This window comes from Pelmatolapia mariae, linkage group LG4 (genome assembly GCF_036321145.2).
Source record: "Pelmatolapia mariae isolate MD_Pm_ZW linkage group LG4, Pm_UMD_F_2, whole genome shotgun sequence".
Taxonomy (NCBI): domain Eukaryota; kingdom Metazoa; phylum Chordata; class Actinopteri; order Cichliformes; family Cichlidae; genus Pelmatolapia; species Pelmatolapia mariae.
Genome location: NC_086230.1, coordinates 30,640,869 through 30,660,934, shown reverse-complemented (window position 1 = coordinate 30,660,934; position 20,066 = coordinate 30,640,869). Strand labels below are relative to the sequence as shown.

Sequence of the window (20,066 nt, the reverse complement as noted above, 5' to 3'; positions counted from 1 at the left end):
AAACACTGGGACGCTTATTTGATAAGTTAAGTTGAAACTTAATCTAAATTCACTTTAAATGCACACTGAGAGATTAAAAAAAATGCAGGTTTTAAATTCTTTTAAAAACCCATTAAAAAACAATGGGTAACTGTATACTGATTTTTCCTCCTGTAAAGTAAGAGTTTAAAAAATACTTTTTCTCCGAAAGTAATATTTTTTACCAACAGCTTTGAGTTCAAGATTATTTTGCTTTAAATAATTGTATTTTACTTATTAATTTAAAAAAATGCACGACGTTTTATGTTAACGAAACAGGCTTTTATTGCGAAATTCATGACCGGAAAAGGCCTTATTAATCCTTGCTAGCTTGCTCTCGCTGGTGTCGAGCCTAGCAAGGGGAGAGAAACCGTGGTAGAAGGCACAGTACGAAAGATTCAAACAACTTTAAGGTCGATAAACATCTGGCAGCGTGGAAGAAAGAAACTGACAAGGTAGGTGAAGGTCTCACCTCGTTTTTGTAATTTATCTTTCCAAATCTTGACTCCTACTAAAGCCCGAAAATGGAGGTGAAGTGTGCTTCCATCATGAGGAGGTTGCACACAACACTGATTAAACAACAAGATCAGCGACAACAACAACAACAGCAACAACAACAGCAGCAGCAGTGGTGGCAACCGTGCAGTAATGCCCACAGCGTGCAGTTCAGAAATGAGACATAAATCAGTGCAGAGGTGGCAGCAAATGGAAGCAGGAGCGAGCAGAGTGGTTTGAAAGCGGTGCAGTAGCTACAGTAGTTAGCATCGGTAGGTGTCATGCAGCCCACAGAACTGGTGGGGGCTGCGACAGTCAGACTAATTCATGCAGGTTTACACGTTAACCTGCACACACCTAAATTAGACCAGGTCCCATAAAACCAAATGTGGGTCAGAGAGCGTGTTTGCATGCAACAGTGTGGAAGGCATTAGGATGGCATTTTATTATATTTAACTTAATAAAATAAACTACGCAGGTTGAAGGTTTGGGGTTGATCACACGAAGAACAAATATACAACAGTTTATTTGAATGCAATTGTTACAACTTCGTGTAAGCATAAAGGGAAGCTAAGGTATGTTATTTCAGCTGCTGTAATGTCTGGGGACCATCTTTGGGTGCCAGTAGGGGTACATCCATAGATCAACAAGTTTTGGGGGTTTTTTGGGTTTTTATTTTGCTACATTCCTTGTGAGACTCACATGTTGACTTGTGTACACCAGACAAGTGACTTTTTCTGTCTGAAAAAACTACGTCCAGAATCAACTTTCTGTGATTGACTTGGGTGTGTTTTCTAGGTTGACTAAACCCCAGTTAACCTCTTCACATCCACCTAGTGAGTTGGGGTAGGGTTAGGTTGTCATCTTTCCCTTTTTATGGAGTTTACAGGTACTTGTAAATGGCATCACCACTTATTTTGATATGGAAGAGTTTTCCTTTCTTGCTGATATCTCAAAGGGATTTGTATTTCGGGCTAGAGTGAAACCACTGACCATTTGCTTGCCAAGTGAATGTGTTAATCACTACACTATGGAGCTAAACCCATATAAAATTAGTGAATCGTGAGAAATGTTCCCATCTAACCCCTGCAAAATCAGTCTGTTTTTAATGTCTGTGACATGCAGTAACAGGAACAAGCACTGGTACTCTGTATGATTTATGTATTTTCTTACAATCCAGTGGAAAAATACCAAAGGTGAATTTTAGGTAATCTTTCCAGGGTCCTGTGTTAGGTGGCTGTTGCCTAATATGCAACTCTTTCAACCCCTACGTTATTTGGTGGTGGCTGTTAAAGGGGTTAAAGTATAATTGGAATCCTTTAATTGTCATTAAACATCAGATGTTCAATGTAATTAGAGGCAATTCCACTATGATCTCAGTTTAAAGTCTTGGATTGTGCTTGAAGAACTTTTAAGTCTTTTTGTAATGTTCTTTGAGAAGTCACAAATTCACAAATTGAGCCAATCAGTTGTCTGCATTTTTTTTTTAAGTTCTTCCAACTTTTTTGTGTTTATTGTTCACATGAAAAAAAAACAGCAGTGATTTAACCTAACTCTATTTATTTCTATTTTTTTAGGTATCACCAGCAACTTGACAACACCTCTTCTCTCCCCTGGCTCTCCAGTGTGTAAGGACACCACCTTGTATGTCATATCTCAAAGTCACCCAGTGCCTCTCTGCCTAACAGGTCCTACCCTTCCCCTTCATCTTCATCAGTGCAAAAACTATCCATACACCAGCAAGTGAGTAACTGTAAGTTTTCAGCCATTTGAGCAAAGTCAGACACGCCACAGCTACCAAAGTCAGTATTTTGTTAAGTTTGGTGCCCCCAAGTCCTCAAAGCTCTTCATCACTTCTTAGTATTACTCAGTTGTCTCATCAAATCAGCTCATCAAAGAAATCTGTAAACAGCATTTAGCACCATTATGGCCTCCATCACGCAGTCATCCGAGCTCGAAATCCCAGACAACCACAAAGAGAGCTGGCTGGCACTACTTTCTGCAGCAGAAGTGTATTGCCAAAAGTCTGGCTGCGACCTGGCCATACTCACAGCCTGTAAGAAGTTCCGGTCGGTGACTGGAGAAGGAGAAGTGGGGAGGAAGCGGGAGAGCGGCAGTGCCTTTTCGAGGGAGTGCGATTTCTCTTATAATGTATGGGGTCAGGGATTTCTGGCTGAGTCAGCGCGTCGCTACATGGATGACATCGGTGTGCTGCACTCCACAACCATGCTAACAGCCCAAAAGCACACACGCCAAGCTGGAGGAGAGGGAGGAACCAAGCTAGTGGTTGACTTGACCTCTGACCCTGGAAACAGGGGGGTGAGTGAACTGTTTGCTTTAGATAGCAAACTGCGGTATTGATTCAGAAAGTTCACATCTGTAATGTGTTTGATTCTCTGTTGTTGGTGCAGAGCTTAACAAGTGACGTTGTAGTGGGAGGAGTCAGTCCTAATGGAAGACTGTACTCCCAAAACTACCCGTCGATCTACAGCTCAGGAGCCGTGACCGGGCAGGGCGGCGGGCAGAACGGTACCGGAGAGAGGGAACGTGAGAAGAGCGCGTTGGAGGCCGAGCGAGGTCGACAGAGGTCTGGGATTGAGGATTTAGAAGAAGAGGGTGAGGATGAAGAAGAGGAAGAGGACATGGATGAGAGGAGACCCTATGGGAATGAAAGTGCAGGTGAGGAACGATACCGTAATCTGTTGCAGTGTCCCTGATCCATGCAGATTCTTACTGTGTTCTCACTGGAAATGTGATGACTTGAAGTATTCTGTTTTTTTTTTTTTGTTTTTTTTTAATTTAAGAAAAAAACCTTAATTATTATAATACATATGCCCACATATAAGTTCTATTAAACTACAATCGATTTCACAAAAGGACACATGAAAACCACGTCAGCGTCCACACATATTCAGTTGTAGTTTGACTTTATGTGTGCTGAATTATTTTAATAAAAATTCAACACGTTGCCTTTACCTAGTATGTTTTGTAGGCCTAAAGATGGTATTTGTGGCCATTCATTTATGCACAGCTCTCTTAAGGTCCCTCCACAGCATTTCAGTGAGGTTGAGGTCTGGACTGGGCCATTGTGAAATCTTGGTTCTTTTTTTGTTTGTTTGTTTTTTCAAGCTATTCTGTTGGAGATTTTCTGTTGTGCTTAAGATCACTGTCCTGTTGCATGATCCAGTTTCAGCTATTTTTAGCTGCTGGACAGATGGACCCACATTTGACTGTAGAATACTTGGGTAGACAGAGGAGTTCATGCTTGACTCAATGACTGCAAGGTGCCCATGTCCCGCAAATGATGGTGCAAAACAAGCATCATTCATCATTCCTCCACCACCGTGCTTAGTAGTTGGTGTGAGGTGTTTTTGTTGATATCCTGTGTTTTAGTAAACTCAGTGCATCCTTTCCAGTATTTATCAAATGTATCGTAACCATGCTCAGATATAATGCATGATAATCTTTCAGTGTGAGAGGTCTTTGACATTTGTGAAATAATAATAATAATAATAATAATAATAATAATAATAATAATAATTGTTATTATTATTATTCATTTTTTAATTTTTACAATGCGTCTCTAATTGTCATCCAAAAAAGGAAAATCCCTGGGCAAACCCAAAATATCTACATGGGACTTGGTAGTGATTTGCTCATTTAGTCCTGCAGGCTCTCTGGCACCATTACTCTCCATCCTCGGACTATTTAATTGCTAGTTTTATGAGCTTTTATGAGCCGGCCATATTTTCCAGCCACACACACTTTAGATAATGAGGAGGTTGCTCATTATTCAGGTTGTTTCAGTTTTTTGATCATTAAAACGCTTCATTCGTTCCGTTTTCACTTTCTGAAACAGAAATGTTAAAACAAAGAGTTTTAAAACATTTCGATGGTGTTGAAATGGGTGCAAAAAACATTTAGGAAAAGAAAACGAGAAATCAATTTGTAATGCATGTGTTGTGTTTATTCCAATTCAAAGTATGCCTTCTGCTTCAGGTGTGTTCTCTATGGATGAGGACTCTGTTTCTCGGGACTGTGAGCCGTTCTTTGAATCTGATGGAGAGGAAGAGAGCACGGATGGTGAGCGTTCAATATGCTGAGCATCATATGTACACATACACATATGTGCATGAGCTGAATTTCTTTATTTTTAAATTTGTTTCAGGCTCCTTGAGTGAGGATGCCCCTCCGCCATCACGCGGTATGGCTGTGGGTCAGGGTGCGTACTCATCCCGTCAGTCCCATCCCATGGCGTTGGCCCGCTCCCTGCCTGTATCTGTGCCTGTGTGGGGCTGCAGAGGAAGCAGAGCTGCTCAGGGAGACAGCAACAGTGGAGAACGGGTGAGCACATCTCGGACACTGAGGCCAAATGATCTGACCTTCTGTGTCACACATGGAGATCGGTGGGCAGCCAGTCAGTCGTTTACAGCTCAGACTAACTAGTTTTAACTCTTAACTTCTCTTAAGTGTTGATCACCATGGTTGGTTACATACAGACTCAGGTCAAAAGGGGTCAGCAGCACTGACTACTGAGCAATCGGGTAACTGGAAAAATTGTTAGAATCCTTACTGGGACCAAAACATTACATAAAACGCAAAGTGATAGTTTAGGGTATAAACCAGCAGAAACATTTGGATTGTAGGTTGAATTAGGGGTGCCTTCTGCAGTGTTTCATTTTCAACCATTTTGAATGTTTTTTGTTTTTTTTAAGCATTTCAGCATTATACAGTTTAATAAGTATGCAGTAGACCCACTAATATACTTACATAATCCTGAATAACAGTCCAATAACATTCGAATCCAAAGAGAATTCAGTTTTATTAAATCTAATGATGCATTTCATTTTGATTGCCCGTCAGTGACCTCACATCTGCTCTTATCAAACTAATCTGTGTGCTAATGTTATCAAATCGCATCACAACAACGTTCACCAGCTCTCACGAATTTATTTGTAGTGCGTCTGTGTCGATCACAGATAACATGCTAGGCCACCCCACAATTTAATTTGCCAGATGGTGTCTGCTACTGTAGCTCTATGGTCTGCACTCATGTAATGTTAAGTTAGTGTGATGGATCATACATTGGAGGCTGATACCTTTAACTTACTAGATAATCTAAGTTATGTAGTACAGAACGGCAGCTGGGAGAGCAAGTCCAGGAAAAAGTGGAGTTTCTGCTGGGCCAAACTCAGGCATGCCTCTATCCACACGCTGTCATGCGTAAACAAATAATAGTTTGCATAAGTAAATGCATAATGCATCAAAGAGTGATGTATAGGAGCTGCACAGAGAGTGTTGTGTTTTACAACCCCTGTTCATTGCCATAAATGAAAGGAGGGGGAACAAATTAGAGGTCAGATATGAGAAACTCTCAACTGTGCAGATGATTGATGCCTGCTTTGCTTGAGCTGAAACACCAGAGCTATCTGTTCGGGAGATGGTGGCTGCTCAGTTTATGGTTGTTTGTGATATGTGTTCTTTGCATGTGAGCTGCACCAAAAGTGCAAGCGCTGCAGTTCTTAAAAAGAGTCATTTTAATGTATTTCATTACTTCATCTTGAATATGCTGAATATATAGCAGCACAGTTACAGCGCTAGTCTTGTTGTGCTTATGTAGGTTGATACGGTTCAGCACGGTTCAGACTGGTTCTAACTTCTTCTTTAAATGTTGGGGATAGTGGGAGATATAATTAGGAATATGTAGATGTGGTACATTCAAGTAGCACTGAAATGTTTTAACAGCTGTGAATAGTTAGTGCAGTCATGTGGTGCTTTTAAAAAGGTTTAAACAATAATAAACACACATTATTTTTTGATGGTTTGATCTCGTTTCATTTCAGATTTCACTTTTTTTTTAAATTAATTGTTGGATAACTTACTATGAGTTAAACTCAGTGCTGAGCTGAGGTTTATCTGGTGGTACTATCTGTAACTAACAAATTTTAATGGTATCAAATGTTAGAATGTCATTATGAGGTTTTCTGATTCAGAATGAATGCAGACATAATGCCTGGTCAGTAGTTTAAACACGAATGTTATAATCTGTTTAAGAACAGACAGTTTAAAGATTTTTTTTTTTTTAGTCCTGAAAATAAATTCTGGAAAAAAATGAGCAGACAGAATTCAGATGCTCTGATCCAACAGCTTGATGGGCATAGATAAACAGACCTCCTGAAAAGAAATGGGTCATGACATTTTGATAATTAAGCAGGCTTTTGTTTTTAGCGTTCATGCCCGTTGGTGTCAGTCCATCCTGACATATTTCATGCTGTCTGAAGACTAAAACAAAGACGCTATTCATTTGCACCCATTAATGGCCATGACGGCACTGTTGAACACAACTGACAGAAAGAGTGTTTACGGTCGAGCTGGGAAAATCGAACACCAGAAATGTACAGGAAATGAACATGAAAAGGCAATATTTGATACTGATCAGTTTCAGTCCATATCCCTTGTTAACCCCTCGTTTTCCCTGTGTGTTTGTCTCTTAGTCGGGCTGTGCTGACCTGGAGCACATCGCTGCCAGTATGAAGGCTCTGCTGGCCCCTGGAGCCACTGATGGGACGGAAATGTTTGGGGCCCTGCCTCGACCCCGTCTCAACACAGGGGACTTCTCTCTCAAGCACTGAGTGAAGGGGGGAAGGAGAGGGTGTAGGGAGGGAAGGAAAGGGAGTGAGGCAAGTACAAAGAGGGAGAGTGATAAAGGGATAGGAGGAAATGTGGAGAGGAGTGACAGGAGGAACCCTGGATTTTCTGGCAAATGTGACGTACAGTATGTGACACAGTGTAAAAGCTAGTACCTCCATTTATTTCTCACTAACCAAAATTAACGGCACATGCTTTGTGGAGTAACTTTCCTAAAGAAATGTGGTTATGAACACTAATAACGTTTCAACACTACCCCTGCCCCTCCCACTTCGTCAATACTAGCTTCCACGACACTACATTACAATTGGACCTCGAGATGTTTGTGTAGTGACCCACTGCACTGAACTAAAAGTCACTAAAACAGGGTGTGTAATCATGTACGTGGTGTTTTTTGGACGTTTGCCTTTTGGTCAGGTTACCTGTGAAGTGATGAGACTTTGGGGAAGAGCTGCCTGTACCCGCTTCATCATAGATGCTGCTTCTTTTGTGCTTAAGTTCCAACTTTGAGTGGTATTAGCTTTATTATGAAGATGAGGCAATATGTGGTAGTTAATAGTTAAACCTTTTTTTTGGCAATCGATGCCACTCTCAAGTCTGTTAAATGTTGAGGCATAATCCGGAGACTGTTAGCTTAGCTCGTCTCAGTTTGGCAAAGCTTTGCACACCAGAAAAGCTGAAAGCAAACCGGAAACTAGATGGACTCAGTTCAACCTATCAGCCCCACCAAAGCTAAAAATTAACATGTTATATCCCGTGTCTTTACCAACAGAGGGATCTAGGCCTGTAACTAGTTTATCCAGCCCTTCACAGCAGCACCCATCTGTGCAGCATTTCTAGCTTTACAAATGTCAACAAACAAGGAAAAATGGATACATTGGCCATAATTTCAGCTTAGGAGTGTTCAGGGGTGTTTCTTTTCACTGTCAGCATTACAGTGAAACTGTTTAAAGTTGTACTGTGAAACTGTACCCTTACATATGGTGTAAATTTTATAAGAGGTTCTGTAGTTCTTTACACAAATTCGGCAGCATATGGTGCTAAAACTGGTTCCTACCTCCACCTCAGAATTACAGGAGGAAACTAACATGGGTCTAAATGATTTGCAATAGGTAGTGGTGCTCAGTAACTTTACTATGCACACGAAACTGTCTTTAAATCGTTGCCGTAAACAAATTAGATGCATGTTAATCAGTGACTTTTAAGAGTGGTTTTTCCTACTTCAGAGCGAGCCAGCCCCTGTGCTATTTAATCTCTGGCTCTCAGTTCATACCTGCAAAGGCATTCATGTTTCAAAGAAGGTAAATAGCCAAATTGTTCCTTTTAAAGTTTAAAACTTGCAGGAAGAATCTCAACTTTTATGGAGAAACATAAATCCAACATTCCCCTGAAAAAATCCTATAAGATCCGCACAGATCTGTGGGTTTAAACGCAGAAAACGTTTGCATCTGTTGGTCATTAATCATTGATGAGGTCAGATTTAACTGCAAGGCCTAAAGTTGCCACATTTGTTTTTTTTCCTTCTGTGTACTCCCATCATTTACCTGGTAAGATGACCAAGAGGCCTGCTGTTGCCCCCAAAAGAAACCAGTCTATTCCTTCTAAGGGGTAGAAACCAGTGGTTGACTTGATATGAAGCTTGTGGCTTTAGATAATGTGAGCAGAGAGCAGAGGACACCAGCACCTCGTCGTAACATGCCTATTTTTACTTTTACTTTTGCCAATGAATGACTGACTGATAGAATGATTGTAAATCAATACTGATTTTTAGGAGATGGGTTTTTTCTCTTTTTTTTTTTTCTTTTTTTTTGCTCCTGATATGTTGTTGAAAAGATTGAATGAATGAGAAGACTGTGTGAGAGAGGGTGAAAGAGAAGTAGAGTGGATCTGAAAAGATAAATGTCCATCTTTGACATTTCAAAAAAACAAACAAATGTTCCGTTAACTACTTTTATGTTTCAAATAAAGGAGCAACACCAAGAGAAAAGACTTTCTGTATCATTATAGGTGTATTCTTATAAAAGGCCTCTAGAGTGTACCAGCGCTCTGTGTTTAAGTCTGCTAGGCGGCGGTCACACGGATGTAACAGAAGAGCTCAGTGTTATTACACAATAGGAGAGTTTATTGACTACATTTGGCACATACAAAACATCCAGACTGAATAAAACATGCAGTCTAGCTCATGCAAAGTCCCAGCTGGATTGAAACATACCATTAAATGCCCATTCTTCTAAGTTTAAATAACACAGATAAATGCCCGTTAGTACGACATTTGGGCATCTCTGGGGATGGTCTGAAACCAATAAGCTTTCTTCATGCACTAGAGAAAGCAGAAATGGTTACAGCACTTGTTCCCCAAACATCACAAGATCCCCATCTCCCCCTGCTTTTTAAATTGATATGTGACCCTCTCTCCCCTTTCCCCGATTTGCTTATTCTACTGTGTCACTGATCCTTTTTCCGAATAAGGCAGAATGAATTGGTGCCAACCCAGAATCCAGGGAAGACCTTCTCCTGGAGGTTTTCTTTGAATTTGTGGATTAGCCGCACCTCCTTCTCACCCTCTCCCTCCACCAAGAGGAACTTTATGATGCCTGCGGGCTGGTCGACGTAGACGCCCATGGTGGAGGACAGGGGCAGCTGGATGTCCACGTTCTCCGCATTGTGCCAGATCTGATAGCAGGAGCCAGACCAGCCAGCACCCCAGGAGGTTTTGTTCTCTCCGATGCCGCAGGATCCGTCCTGCACCTTCCGGGGTGAGCTCTCGCTGACCACCCCGATCACCACCCAGCCGCCGTAGTCCGCCTCCCAGTACCCTCGATGGCCCAGCAGCCCTTCCTTGCACAGCACCTAAAGGTTAGACAAGGCATAGTAGGAAATTAAGCTAGCAACAAAAAAATGGCTTCAAGAATTAAATGATGAGCAGAATTATTGATTTGATTTGCAGACAATTTGATGAAGTAATGCACCTAATCAATTTTTTCCAGTAGATGCACTTCTGAACCTTTAAATTTGCTTGTCTTTAATGATAGTAAACTGTCTTTGGATTCTTAATTGTTGTTGTCAGATCAAGATATTAACTTGGAAGACTCTAGTCATTTTTGATTTTCACATACAGGGGAAAAAAACAACAAGACCAAAAGTTTAAAGTTCTGGTTCCTGTTAGTTTTACTTCCTGTCTCTTTGATGGGCCCCCGAGCCTGTTCCCATAATGCCCAGAATGATGATTAACTCCAAGCTTACCTGTGGTGAGTGGTCGTATCTCTCAGGTCTCTGGGGATAAGGGCACACTGCATCTGATGTACGAGCCACCTTAGAGCCGCCCTCTGAAATCCACAACAGTTTCTCTGCAGTTTTGTCATCGAAAGAGAGGGGGATCCAATCTGAGGAAAGGGGAGGGCAAAAATACAAACTAAGACCGGGAGACTGGTGATGGACTGGTGGCTGTCTTTCAGAGTAACCCAAAATTAAAGACTTTCAACTTTAAAATTGCACTTCTAAGTTTCGAGATCTACTGAATCCAACTCAGAAATTTGATTTTTGAGAAAGAAAACAAAAACCTTGATCTTAAATTTCTGTTGTTGCAGTTTTCAGAGTATTAATGTGCAACTTTTCTGTTTGATTTTTGGCTTAAAGTATGTTTAACTGATATCTTTGGATTTAATTGAGGCACTAACCTAAAATAGTAATATTAATTAACTATTTTTGCATTTATTCCACATTATTGTACTTTTCCCTCCTCCACTACATAAACATTATTTTGTCATTGTAAGTACATCCTTGTGCATGTACTTGCCCCAAGTTCAAATCACTTGCATGAATACTTGAATACTACTTTTGCCTTTAATAAAACAGATTCAGGCCTTCTCACCAAACATCTAGACAGGTGTTCTGTCATTATTCATAGACCACTGTGTTCAGCTTCTCTTTGTTTTACTTTTCTGTTAAGTAACCCAAAGATGTTAAATGTCATATTTTTATGACATAGAAACTGTTTTGTTTTGGACCGTTCCTCTTCTGACAGGCTCCTGGAATCTTAAAGTCACCTTGTCAGCAAGTATTTTGGTCCATCCAAGGGTATCTAGAAATGCTATGTCCCCAGAACCTTTGGCACTCTTATATCCTCATATCATCAAACTACCACCTCGATGCTTCACTGTCAGCACTGTGATGCATTCAGTGTGAAAGTCGTGGCTAGGTTCTTGCCAAACACGCTGGACCCCTTCTGAGCCGAATAAATTTATCTTGGTTTCATCTGACAGAAGAATGTGCTTCCTGCTGTTTTGTTCCGAACAGCCAGCGAGAGTTTTCTGTCACTGATGTTTTGCGGTGTCTCTTGCACTCCCTGAACTGCCACATAAGATCTTCCATCCCAGTTTCAGTGAAAAGCCCAGTACCACCCCTGTGCAATACTTGTAAGTCTATTTTTCAGAGTTAAACTGTGCAAGCAGCGCATTGACCATGATGTCAGTTTAGGAGCACTGCTGCGCAGTTTACTTCCTCCACTGCTTTTTCACTTTTCTTTTTTGTTTCTGTGATTACAGATTTTCTAACATGTGTACATTTTTGTTGTATTGAGTTTCTACATAAAAGCTTTTATAGCTGACTTAGCTGTTTTTTGATTGTTTATAAGAGAAAACCTTCATGTTAGTGCTCCTGTAGTGATTAGGATTTGGGAAATATTGTGAATTACCATGTAGCTCTGTCAAATCCAGTGTGTTATTGAGAGTATTAGTAGTTTATATTAATTAATAACACCTGGGTAAATGTGAAAAATTCTCTCATTTTGGGGATACTCGGCGCGAGAGTTGAGGAAAGACTTGATTAATGTGACAAGTGACCCTTCAATGACAGGCTGCGTTAAACTGGCAGGTGAACTATGAACACTGCAAACATAGGTTTACCTACTTACCTATCCACCCACCCCACCTTACCCTTTTAGCATAATTAATTTAACTTTATCCACAAAATGCCTTTAAAAAAAAAAAAGGCGGTAATTACACTGGATCATCCCAAGTGTGTGTGGACAGTGTGACAGGCATTCCTTTAATGTCCTTGGTATTAAAGTGATATTTTTCAGAAGGTGGTTCTCATTTATACAGCCTACATGAAACAACATGGTAAGAACTCAAGAGGCAGTTTTTGGGATCCATTTTTGGGACATTGTAGTTTCAACCTTGCAGAGTAAAATCACCCACATTAGCTGTGCATTAGATGATCAATGATATTGTAAGTTAAACAGGTGGAGGTCTGTCAGTGGTTTAAAATGACACCAGAGGCTATAAAACTGGTTTTAAATGCATTAGTTCTGTCACAGCTTGATTATTGCTGTGTGATCTGGTGCTTCCAACAAGTAACTCAACTGCTAGAAAGATGTCGGCCTATATGTTGATGAGTATAATCACAAAAACACTCGTGATAAGAATGTAAACGTATTATATCGAAGACTGTTTTAGAATTTTAGCCAACATATCAAATCTGATTTGCAATATAAATTAGGCTCATGTGGCCAAAAGTTAATACAAGTAATATACAGAAGACCGGTTATAAAACTTTATAACCCTGATCTTGTAAACGGGACTAGAAGATAAGTAATGTTTTATTAGAATGATTATTTTTTGTATAAATTACATGGTACCTGTATAAGTAGAACCAGCTTGATTGTGTGTATGTAGGTCGGTCCTAAGGAAGAACAGCTAAAGCTGAGGCTGATGCTTTAACAAGCAAGCAAACAAACATGAAGTGCCAGTGCCGTCAGATTCTCTGAACTCCCAGTTCTCTTAACTCCTCATGACCCTTAACATCCTTCTCGGTATCCTTCCTTCGTTCATTATTGCTTCTCATTACTAGCTTTGTTTGGTAAAGATTAACTCCTGGGTCTGAAAAAGAAAGTCAGTGCTATAAACCTTTATTCTGTCTAACAGACAGCAGGGGCATCATATAAGGTTGCAGAAAGAGGTTTGTGTAGAAATGTCTGGGAAAAGTTTAATGTCTCAGTCGCTATTTTTTTAAAGTCTTATTTCATTCAGCACAGTTATTTTGTAAATTATTGTCCCATTTGAGTAAAAGAAAAAAGGATAAACCAAGGCATGCTGTGGGCCCACTGTATGACTGACACCCACTTTGAGGACACACCTGCGCAAATACAGTATTATACTTATAATTTATTCCAATGTGGATCATGTTATAGTACATGTTTGCTGACAACATCAGTAACCTGATTATGTAATCTAACTCAGCAATGTGAGTGAATGAATCTCAGGGTTGGAAAAGTTTAAAAAAAAAAAAAAAGTTGGGTTATATGAGAGTCAGCCCCCTGCAGAGTGTTCCCCTACAGTCTTTCTCAGAACCAGCTGCTTACTGTGTGAGCAGTGAGTATAGCAGGGTAAATAATATTTACTGACCCTATTTTAACAGTCAGCCTGGTCTAAAAAAAAAAAATCCCCCCAAACAACAACAACAACCAAAAAAACAGGCATCATAATAATAATAATAATAATGATAATAATAATAAACATTAGAAGCAACTATTGGCAAGTGATGAGGCAGCTTTGAATCATTTGACGTTTAAGTGGTGCGCTGTTTCTGTGGGATATAACATTTGTGAATATGCTGTTACAGATTTATTTAATAATGTAGCTAGTGACTGGTTCTGGGACACATGTAATAACCTTTTAAATACATATTAAAAAGTGTAATAGACTTATTGAATTTGGTATTAAGTGATCCAGATATCTCAAAGTCTTAAACCATGATTACTTTCTAAATTTTTATTCATTAACCTTTTTATGCAGTACAAACTTTGACCATTATTATTTTAATCTTTGATCATCTTAATAAGTTTGCTCCATAATTCTTTTGAATAAAAAAAAAAATTAGCATGGCGTGACATTACTTAATTATTAATTATTCATCTTTTTTTCTTTACTCTGGAGCTTAATTTTAAAATAAAAAGCCTTACATTTCATGAAGTCGGCCCTGGTGGTTGGCTCGGGGATATTGGGCTCATATGGTGGCAGTGTTACTGAAAAGAGGAGGAAAGAGTGGATAAATAATGAAACATTGATTTAATTTAATGCATTGATATCCACATGCAAAGCCTTCACAACAGCGGGACTCCATGCTGGTTTTTACCTTCTGTAGCACTACTGTTTTTTCTCCCTGGAAAAGAAAACGAGAGCATAATTTCACTGCTGTCTACTACAGACACTGTATATGGAATTACAGCCTGTCCTCAGACATGATTTCTCACATGAGCTTATATGACAAAAAGCTGAAAGCTCGACACCCAGGGTGGCAGCGGCGGTTACTTTAAACCTTTTCATCTTCCTCTAAAGGCTGCACCTTCTTCATAGTGTCTGCCAGCACTGCAGCTGCAGTTAATCACCTGCTGCTCTCAACACATTGTAGATCACACAGGGGTATGCGTGAAATGTCGGCTCAGCACTGATTCATGGAGTTCCCTCATGCTTTTCGAGGTTCTGGTTTCAACGTATGGGACTCCGCATACATTTGCTGGGAACACCGTTCATGGCCGCTGATGACAGGAAGCTGATTCTAAGAATAAACTTTCTGTGGGATGCTTTTCCTTCGCACCGCTGTGGGCGTGTTTGTCGTGTCACAGGCTCTCTGTTTGTTCTTCCTCCAGTTTGTGAGTCATTGCGTCTTCTGACATTCGGAGAAAACTGTGATCCTTCACCGGCCCGTCCGGTCATCAATCATGCCTCTGCGTATGTCAAGTTACCGTCTCTCAGATTTCACACAGAAAACGATTAGATTATTTTATAATTCACGCTCATTCACCAGACTGTTACATCCCGGTATTTATCTGATTTGTGTCTAACAAAATGAGACAGAACAGGCTCGTTTTTCTGAAGTCCTATATGGAGGGTATAACTGTGTTCAAAGCTATGAAAATTTATTTGGGAAGAAGTCATAAAACATGCTTTCTTTCACTTTTTAAGAAAAAATCAAGACAATTTAATTAAACTAAACCTCACCCTACTTAAACTCTGCTCTCCCTCCCCTCATTTTTATACCATAAGAGATTCTAACAGACTGAAATATAGTTTTATGGCAGTATTATGACCGAATCCCTGATTGTCATTTATCTCCACTAAAAATGATAGTAAAGATTTAAGGCTTAGCCATTTGCTGAGGACATGTAGATTAAGGGTTGATTGTTCAATTATAATTGTATAAGTCGTTGCTTTTAGTGATCTAGTACTTCCTGCAGAATGGAAGCTTTGTATGGGTCAGTACATAAAAACTTAATTTGAAAGTTGTGCTTTTATTAAAGCTGTATAATATCTGTTGAATGGCCAGAATTACATTACTTTTACATTGTTGTATACTTATTCAGTCCCAGTTGTAGGCTTCATAAAAAGTCTTGAATTAAAAATGATGTAAGAAAATAAAAGCATCCAGTGCAGGAGTATTTTTAACTTCAGTAATATGACGTAATTTGATTAGTTGATTTTAACTCCTTTAAATATTTGTTGGGTGTTTTACGCAGCGACAGTGCATCCTGTTTTATAAAAATCCTCATATACCTGTAAACTTTATTTGTTAAAGGTACTGTTTGTAGTTCCCGTCTGCCAATTTTAACTAAAGGTTTTACCACCAGGGGGCAGCATTTTCCCACACCACCACTGTACAGGAATTTGTTCTTTTGCCTGTTTAAATAAATGTGACACTGACTTGCTGCATCATCTTGTGGTACAAACTGCTATCATATGAAAGTACAGCCTGGCTGAGTTAACCTTCAGTCAGTTACTATCTCTTAAACACAATACAAAGATGTTTTGAACATGAATTTGTAGTGGTAATTTCTTCTTTAATAGCATTAGCTCATTTTGGAAGCCTAAACAGAGGAAGGACATAAACTTGACAGGATAAGGCGAATAAATTCATGCTTCAGCTTTATACATGTTCACTTTGATTTTATATATCTTCAGGTTTAGTTGATTTTTATATTTATTGTTTTTTTTAATCATTGTCCTTATGTTTTTCTTTTTTTTTTCTCTTTTGTTGTATAGATTGTTTAATGGGACAAACTACAAACTCTTTAAAGCTGTTTTTGATTATAATGGTTATCCTGTGTGTAGTTTAGATTATTAACAGGAATGCAAATGCACTGGATCCCGCGTCTTTAGAAAGGTGACTTCTGAGCCCTTAGGGGTTTCCCTATGTTTGAAGAGGAGAATCCGACACACATCTGAGCCTGAGGAAACTTTACCTCTCCGACCTGCGTGACCCTCCACTGGGGAGGATGCCAGCAGCGTGACAACCAGAAGGACAAATGATGGCCTGGCATAACATCTGCAAACATCAGATATAATTGAAGGGGTGGCATTGCTTTCTCTGAAATGTGTTGGCTTGCAGTTCTCTTAACTGTGGCTAATGCACCGAGGTAGGGTAGGGTAGGGTAGGGTTTCCAGAAGAGGAGTGGGCCAACTTTAAATGTGTTGGCTTTTCCTCAGATGGGTAAAGTAATGTGTGTCACTGGATGCTTTAATTAAAACCTAAATATATGCTGAGGTATTGTTTTGCAGGAGCTCATTACGCCAAGAACAATTAACCGACCAACATCACTAAGACCAGAGAATTTGATAATTGGCTGGGCATGCAGACATATTAATTAAACCCTACTGAGTAGTAGGATTCAGTTACAGACAAGGTTTGAGTTTGGATATTGTCCACATGTCATGATTGACTTCAGCAGCAAGCCTGCCAGTTTACAATGCACAAGCTCAAACGTTTTAATAGACTGATGCGTGCGCATAATGCTGCACCATTGATGGATGGGGCAGACAGAGATTTGGCAGGACAAAGCAGGATATCGTGAAGGTCATGAAGTCATCATTGGAAACTGTGGGAGCAGAAAGTCGCTGGTGACAGATCACTTCATCGGTCTTTTTTCCCCTCCTCCTTTGAGCTCTTTCAGAAAGGAACACAGCAGGTGGGATGGGGACACGATACAAGAAAAGCCTTCATTCTGATTTTTACTGGAATTGCTATTGGACAGATTAAAAAGGGACCTTCGAAGAAATGGCCAACAGTCATTAAATTCATCTCCAAATATGATGTCCCTGGCAACTGTCTGAAGGGAATAAATTGAACATCTCAGATAACCTTGGATATCAAGATATCAAGCCAGCAGTAAGTAAGTTGGGTTACTGGAAATATTCCAGATCTCTGGCTGCACCGTGAAGGTTAAACCTCTCTGGATTCCTGTCTACACTCAGCAGGATGAACAAGAAAGCCCCGCTGGGATAAACAGATTCCCCAGAAGATTGATGACATGACACAACAGCAATAGAGACATGGAGGGAACAGAGTGAGGTGTGTGGCATAAAAATATTTAAGGGCAGTGAGGCCATAAAAGGGACGGCTAATGATTAAGCTGCAGGTTGTAATGGATGGATATCTGGAGGAAGCCATTTCTCAGGAGGTGTTTCAGCAAGTTGACCGTTTTAAAACGAGAAAGATTCCCTGAAAGATTTTACTTAAAACTCTGGTGCCCTCCCCAAGAGCGCTCGAGCTCAGCTCAGTCCAGCTGGAAAGGTCAACGGCGACTCTCCCAGTGTTTCACAAGAAGTGTTTGTTTTGGAGTGTCACGAGGTAAACCTCTTTTTTCACCCCCTCCCCAGATTCCTCTCTCAGTGGGACAGAGCTATCTGCACAGATCGGGTTCAGAGCATCCCACTGAGACAGCAAGATCAGAAGATAGTGAGATGAGGTGGAGGGAGATCCAGGATCATCCCTCTAGTTCCTGTCAAGTGTCAAAACTTCCTGGCTAGAAGCCCTATGGGTGACGAGGGCACATGTGAGATGGAGATTGAAAGAACATAAAGTACACTCAGAAGGAAAAGGCCTTTTTGAAGGGCTAATACAAGTAGAAGAGGGCCTCGTTTATGGGCTCCTGTAGGCTCCCATAACAAATTTCCATTTTGAATTATTTAATTATGTTTAGAGTATTTTTATGCATCAAAGATTAGCTAATCACATTAGTTAGTTAGATTTGCCACATTACGCTTGCATTCATGTACTTTATGGTGACAAATTAAACTTTTAATGGTACTAATTCCTCCAGGAGACGACAAACTGCAGAAGCCGCGGGTGCTGTATGTTACATAAAGGCAAAATCAAACAGCCATAAATAACACCAAGATGAGCTTTTGCATTTTGGTCCTTGAATTACTGTGCAGCATTTCACACTTCATTACTGTGGCAGCCAGAGGAGGGATTAGCAACAATTGAGGATGTAGAAGGAGGGAGAGCGGGTGATTTGGGTTATGTAAGCTATTATGGAATTGGAAACACTGAAAAAATCCATAAGAAGCAGGTAGGAAATGGAGAATCTATATGAAATATCTTCCTCTAGCACGAGACAGAAAATGAAGCAACGTGGGCGTGTTTGGACAGGTGTGTCACGTTGCTTGGGGACAGAAACAAGAAAGACAGACAGAAATATGAGCACTGAAACTGCAGGCGAGGCTGTGACATTGATGGGAATTAGAGAAGAAGAAACGACCACCACCCGGCGAGAGGCTCTTTGTTGACATGATTAATGGACCACAACAAACTGGCACAATCCAAGGTGAGGAAGGATATTTGGCTCCCATCTAACGTCCAGGGATGGTCAGCGTGAGGTAACTTAACAACGTCAAATAAACAACATATAAAACACATAATAAATCAGTAATAACACACTGTGACAGACTGTAATTAAAATTTTTACCCTCTCAAGCAGTGTCATGATTTGAACTGGGTAATAAAATGATACAGCGTGATACATCACTGGGCGCTGTGGTTATTGCAGGATGACTGATGCAATCTAGATGATTGGAAATTTGGGCAGTTGCACAGATGACATTGCACAAAGAGAGAAAATCAGAGTGAGAGAAATATTAAAGGGAATAATGGCTATATTAGATCTATGGCTATCTGTCACCCATGGCCAGTGTAGAATCAGCAATGTGGGATTAAATCTGACAACCCACAGACACAGGGTGGAGAAAAGGGCCTTAAAGTCCATAAGGAATGGTAAATGAACTGGTTCTTAGATAATGCTTTTTTCTCATTCACAAAAGCACTTTTTTCTGTGCCTACGTGCTTTCTATCTAACATTCACACTGAGCAGCCCAGGCTTCAGTATCAAGGATAATTTGGCATGCAGACTGCTGCAGCCAAAGACCAGACCGCCAACTTTACGATTAGCAGATGACCTGCTTTACCTCCTGAGCCACCTTAATTTAAAATACACAAAAAACCAATCAAACAAAAACATTTGGGTCACATTACATTTGAAAGTCAAACATTTGAACTGCCGTATTTGTCATTAAATGCATCACAGTATAATGTACTCGTGCTTTAGAATATTGACTACAACAGTTCAAATGTCATGAAAGACATATTGAAGACACAATGCTCATAAAGACTCAGGTGAGATTGATTTCTTACCTGCTTTCCTGGGTACGGGCATGATTCTCGTGTTGCTCACGGCGCAGTTTGGCATCAATCGGGGACGTCCTGTGACAGTGCCTGTGCATCTCCGGAGTGTCACTCTTATTAACTTCCAAATCAGTAGAGAGGGGAGGTACATGAGTTTGGGTTGGATGTACCGGCCATCCAAAGGGATGGTCCTGTTACTTGAAACTCCTGATCCTTTCTTGGGATCGCTTGATGGAGATGAGCAAATACATCCCAAGTATGCAAGCTTATCTGCGTACACATGGACTGAGCACATGCACGAGGTAAACCCCAGAGCTTACATAACATTTAGCACTGAGAAATTTAAGTGTCTAGTTTAAAGAATGGGGGGAAAATATAGCAATGTGCCCAAACTTCTTTGTGTCATGCATGTAGACAAACAGGGACGTTGGCAGCAGATCCTTTGTGTG

The 20,066-nt window shown here is 40.2% G+C and overlaps 2 protein-coding genes across 3 annotated transcripts; one reads left to right on the top strand and one right to left on the bottom strand.

Moving 5' to 3' along the window:
* The first annotated feature begins 343 nt into the window (after positions 1-343).
* Positions 344-9,144, top strand: akt1s1 (AKT1 substrate 1 (proline-rich)). Its single transcript, XM_063472397.1, has 6 exons — positions 344-473; positions 2,091-2,832; positions 2,925-3,192; positions 4,513-4,596; positions 4,682-4,857; positions 7,008-9,144. Exons 2-6 carry the CDS (start codon positions 2,440-2,442, stop codon positions 7,143-7,145), a joined length of 1,059 nt encoding a protein of 352 aa, XP_063328467.1. The 5' UTR covers positions 344-473; positions 2,091-2,439; the 3' UTR covers positions 7,146-9,144.
* A 151-nt stretch (positions 9,145-9,295) lies between these two features.
* zgc:195001 (uncharacterized protein LOC567531 homolog) lies at positions 9,296-19,746 on the bottom strand. Of its 2 annotated transcripts, XM_063472398.1 has the most exons (5): positions 19,627-19,746; positions 14,296-14,322; positions 14,123-14,185; positions 10,405-10,544; positions 9,296-10,011 (listed from the first exon to the last, which is right to left on the bottom strand). In XM_063472398.1, exons 1-5 carry the CDS (start codon positions 19,679-19,681, stop codon positions 9,607-9,609), a joined length of 690 nt encoding a protein of 229 aa, XP_063328468.1. In that variant the 5' UTR covers positions 19,682-19,746; the 3' UTR covers positions 9,296-9,606. The 2 variants fall into 2 exon arrangements, with proteins under 2 accessions (XP_063328468.1, XP_063328469.1); XM_063472399.1 differs by lacking the exon at positions 14,296-14,322 and having other exon boundaries at positions 19,627-19,745.
* Positions 19,747-20,066: the final 320 nt, after the last annotated feature.

Coding starts and splice junctions, on each gene's coding strand:
- zgc:195001 (XM_063472398.1), bottom strand. CDS start 19,681: ATGCCAAACTGCGCCGTGAGCAACACGAGAATCATGCCCGTACCCAGG. Junction 14,323..19,626: donor GCCCGTACCCAGGAAAGCAG/GTAAGAAATCAA, acceptor TTTCTTTTCCAG/GGAGAAAAAACAGTAGTGCT. Junction 14,186..14,295: donor AAACAGTAGTGCTACAGAAG/GTAAAAACCAGC, acceptor TCCTCTTTTCAG/TAACACTGCCACCATATGAG.
- akt1s1 (XM_063472397.1), top strand. CDS start 2,440: ATGGCCTCCATCACGCAGTCATCCGAGCTCGAAATCCCAGACAACCAC. Junction 3,193..4,512: donor CTATGGGAATGAAAGTGCAG/GTGAGGAACGAT, acceptor CTTCTGCTTCAG/GTGTGTTCTCTATGGATGAG. Junction 4,597..4,681: donor AGAGGAAGAGAGCACGGATG/GTGAGCGTTCAA, acceptor AATTTGTTTCAG/GCTCCTTGAGTGAGGATGCC.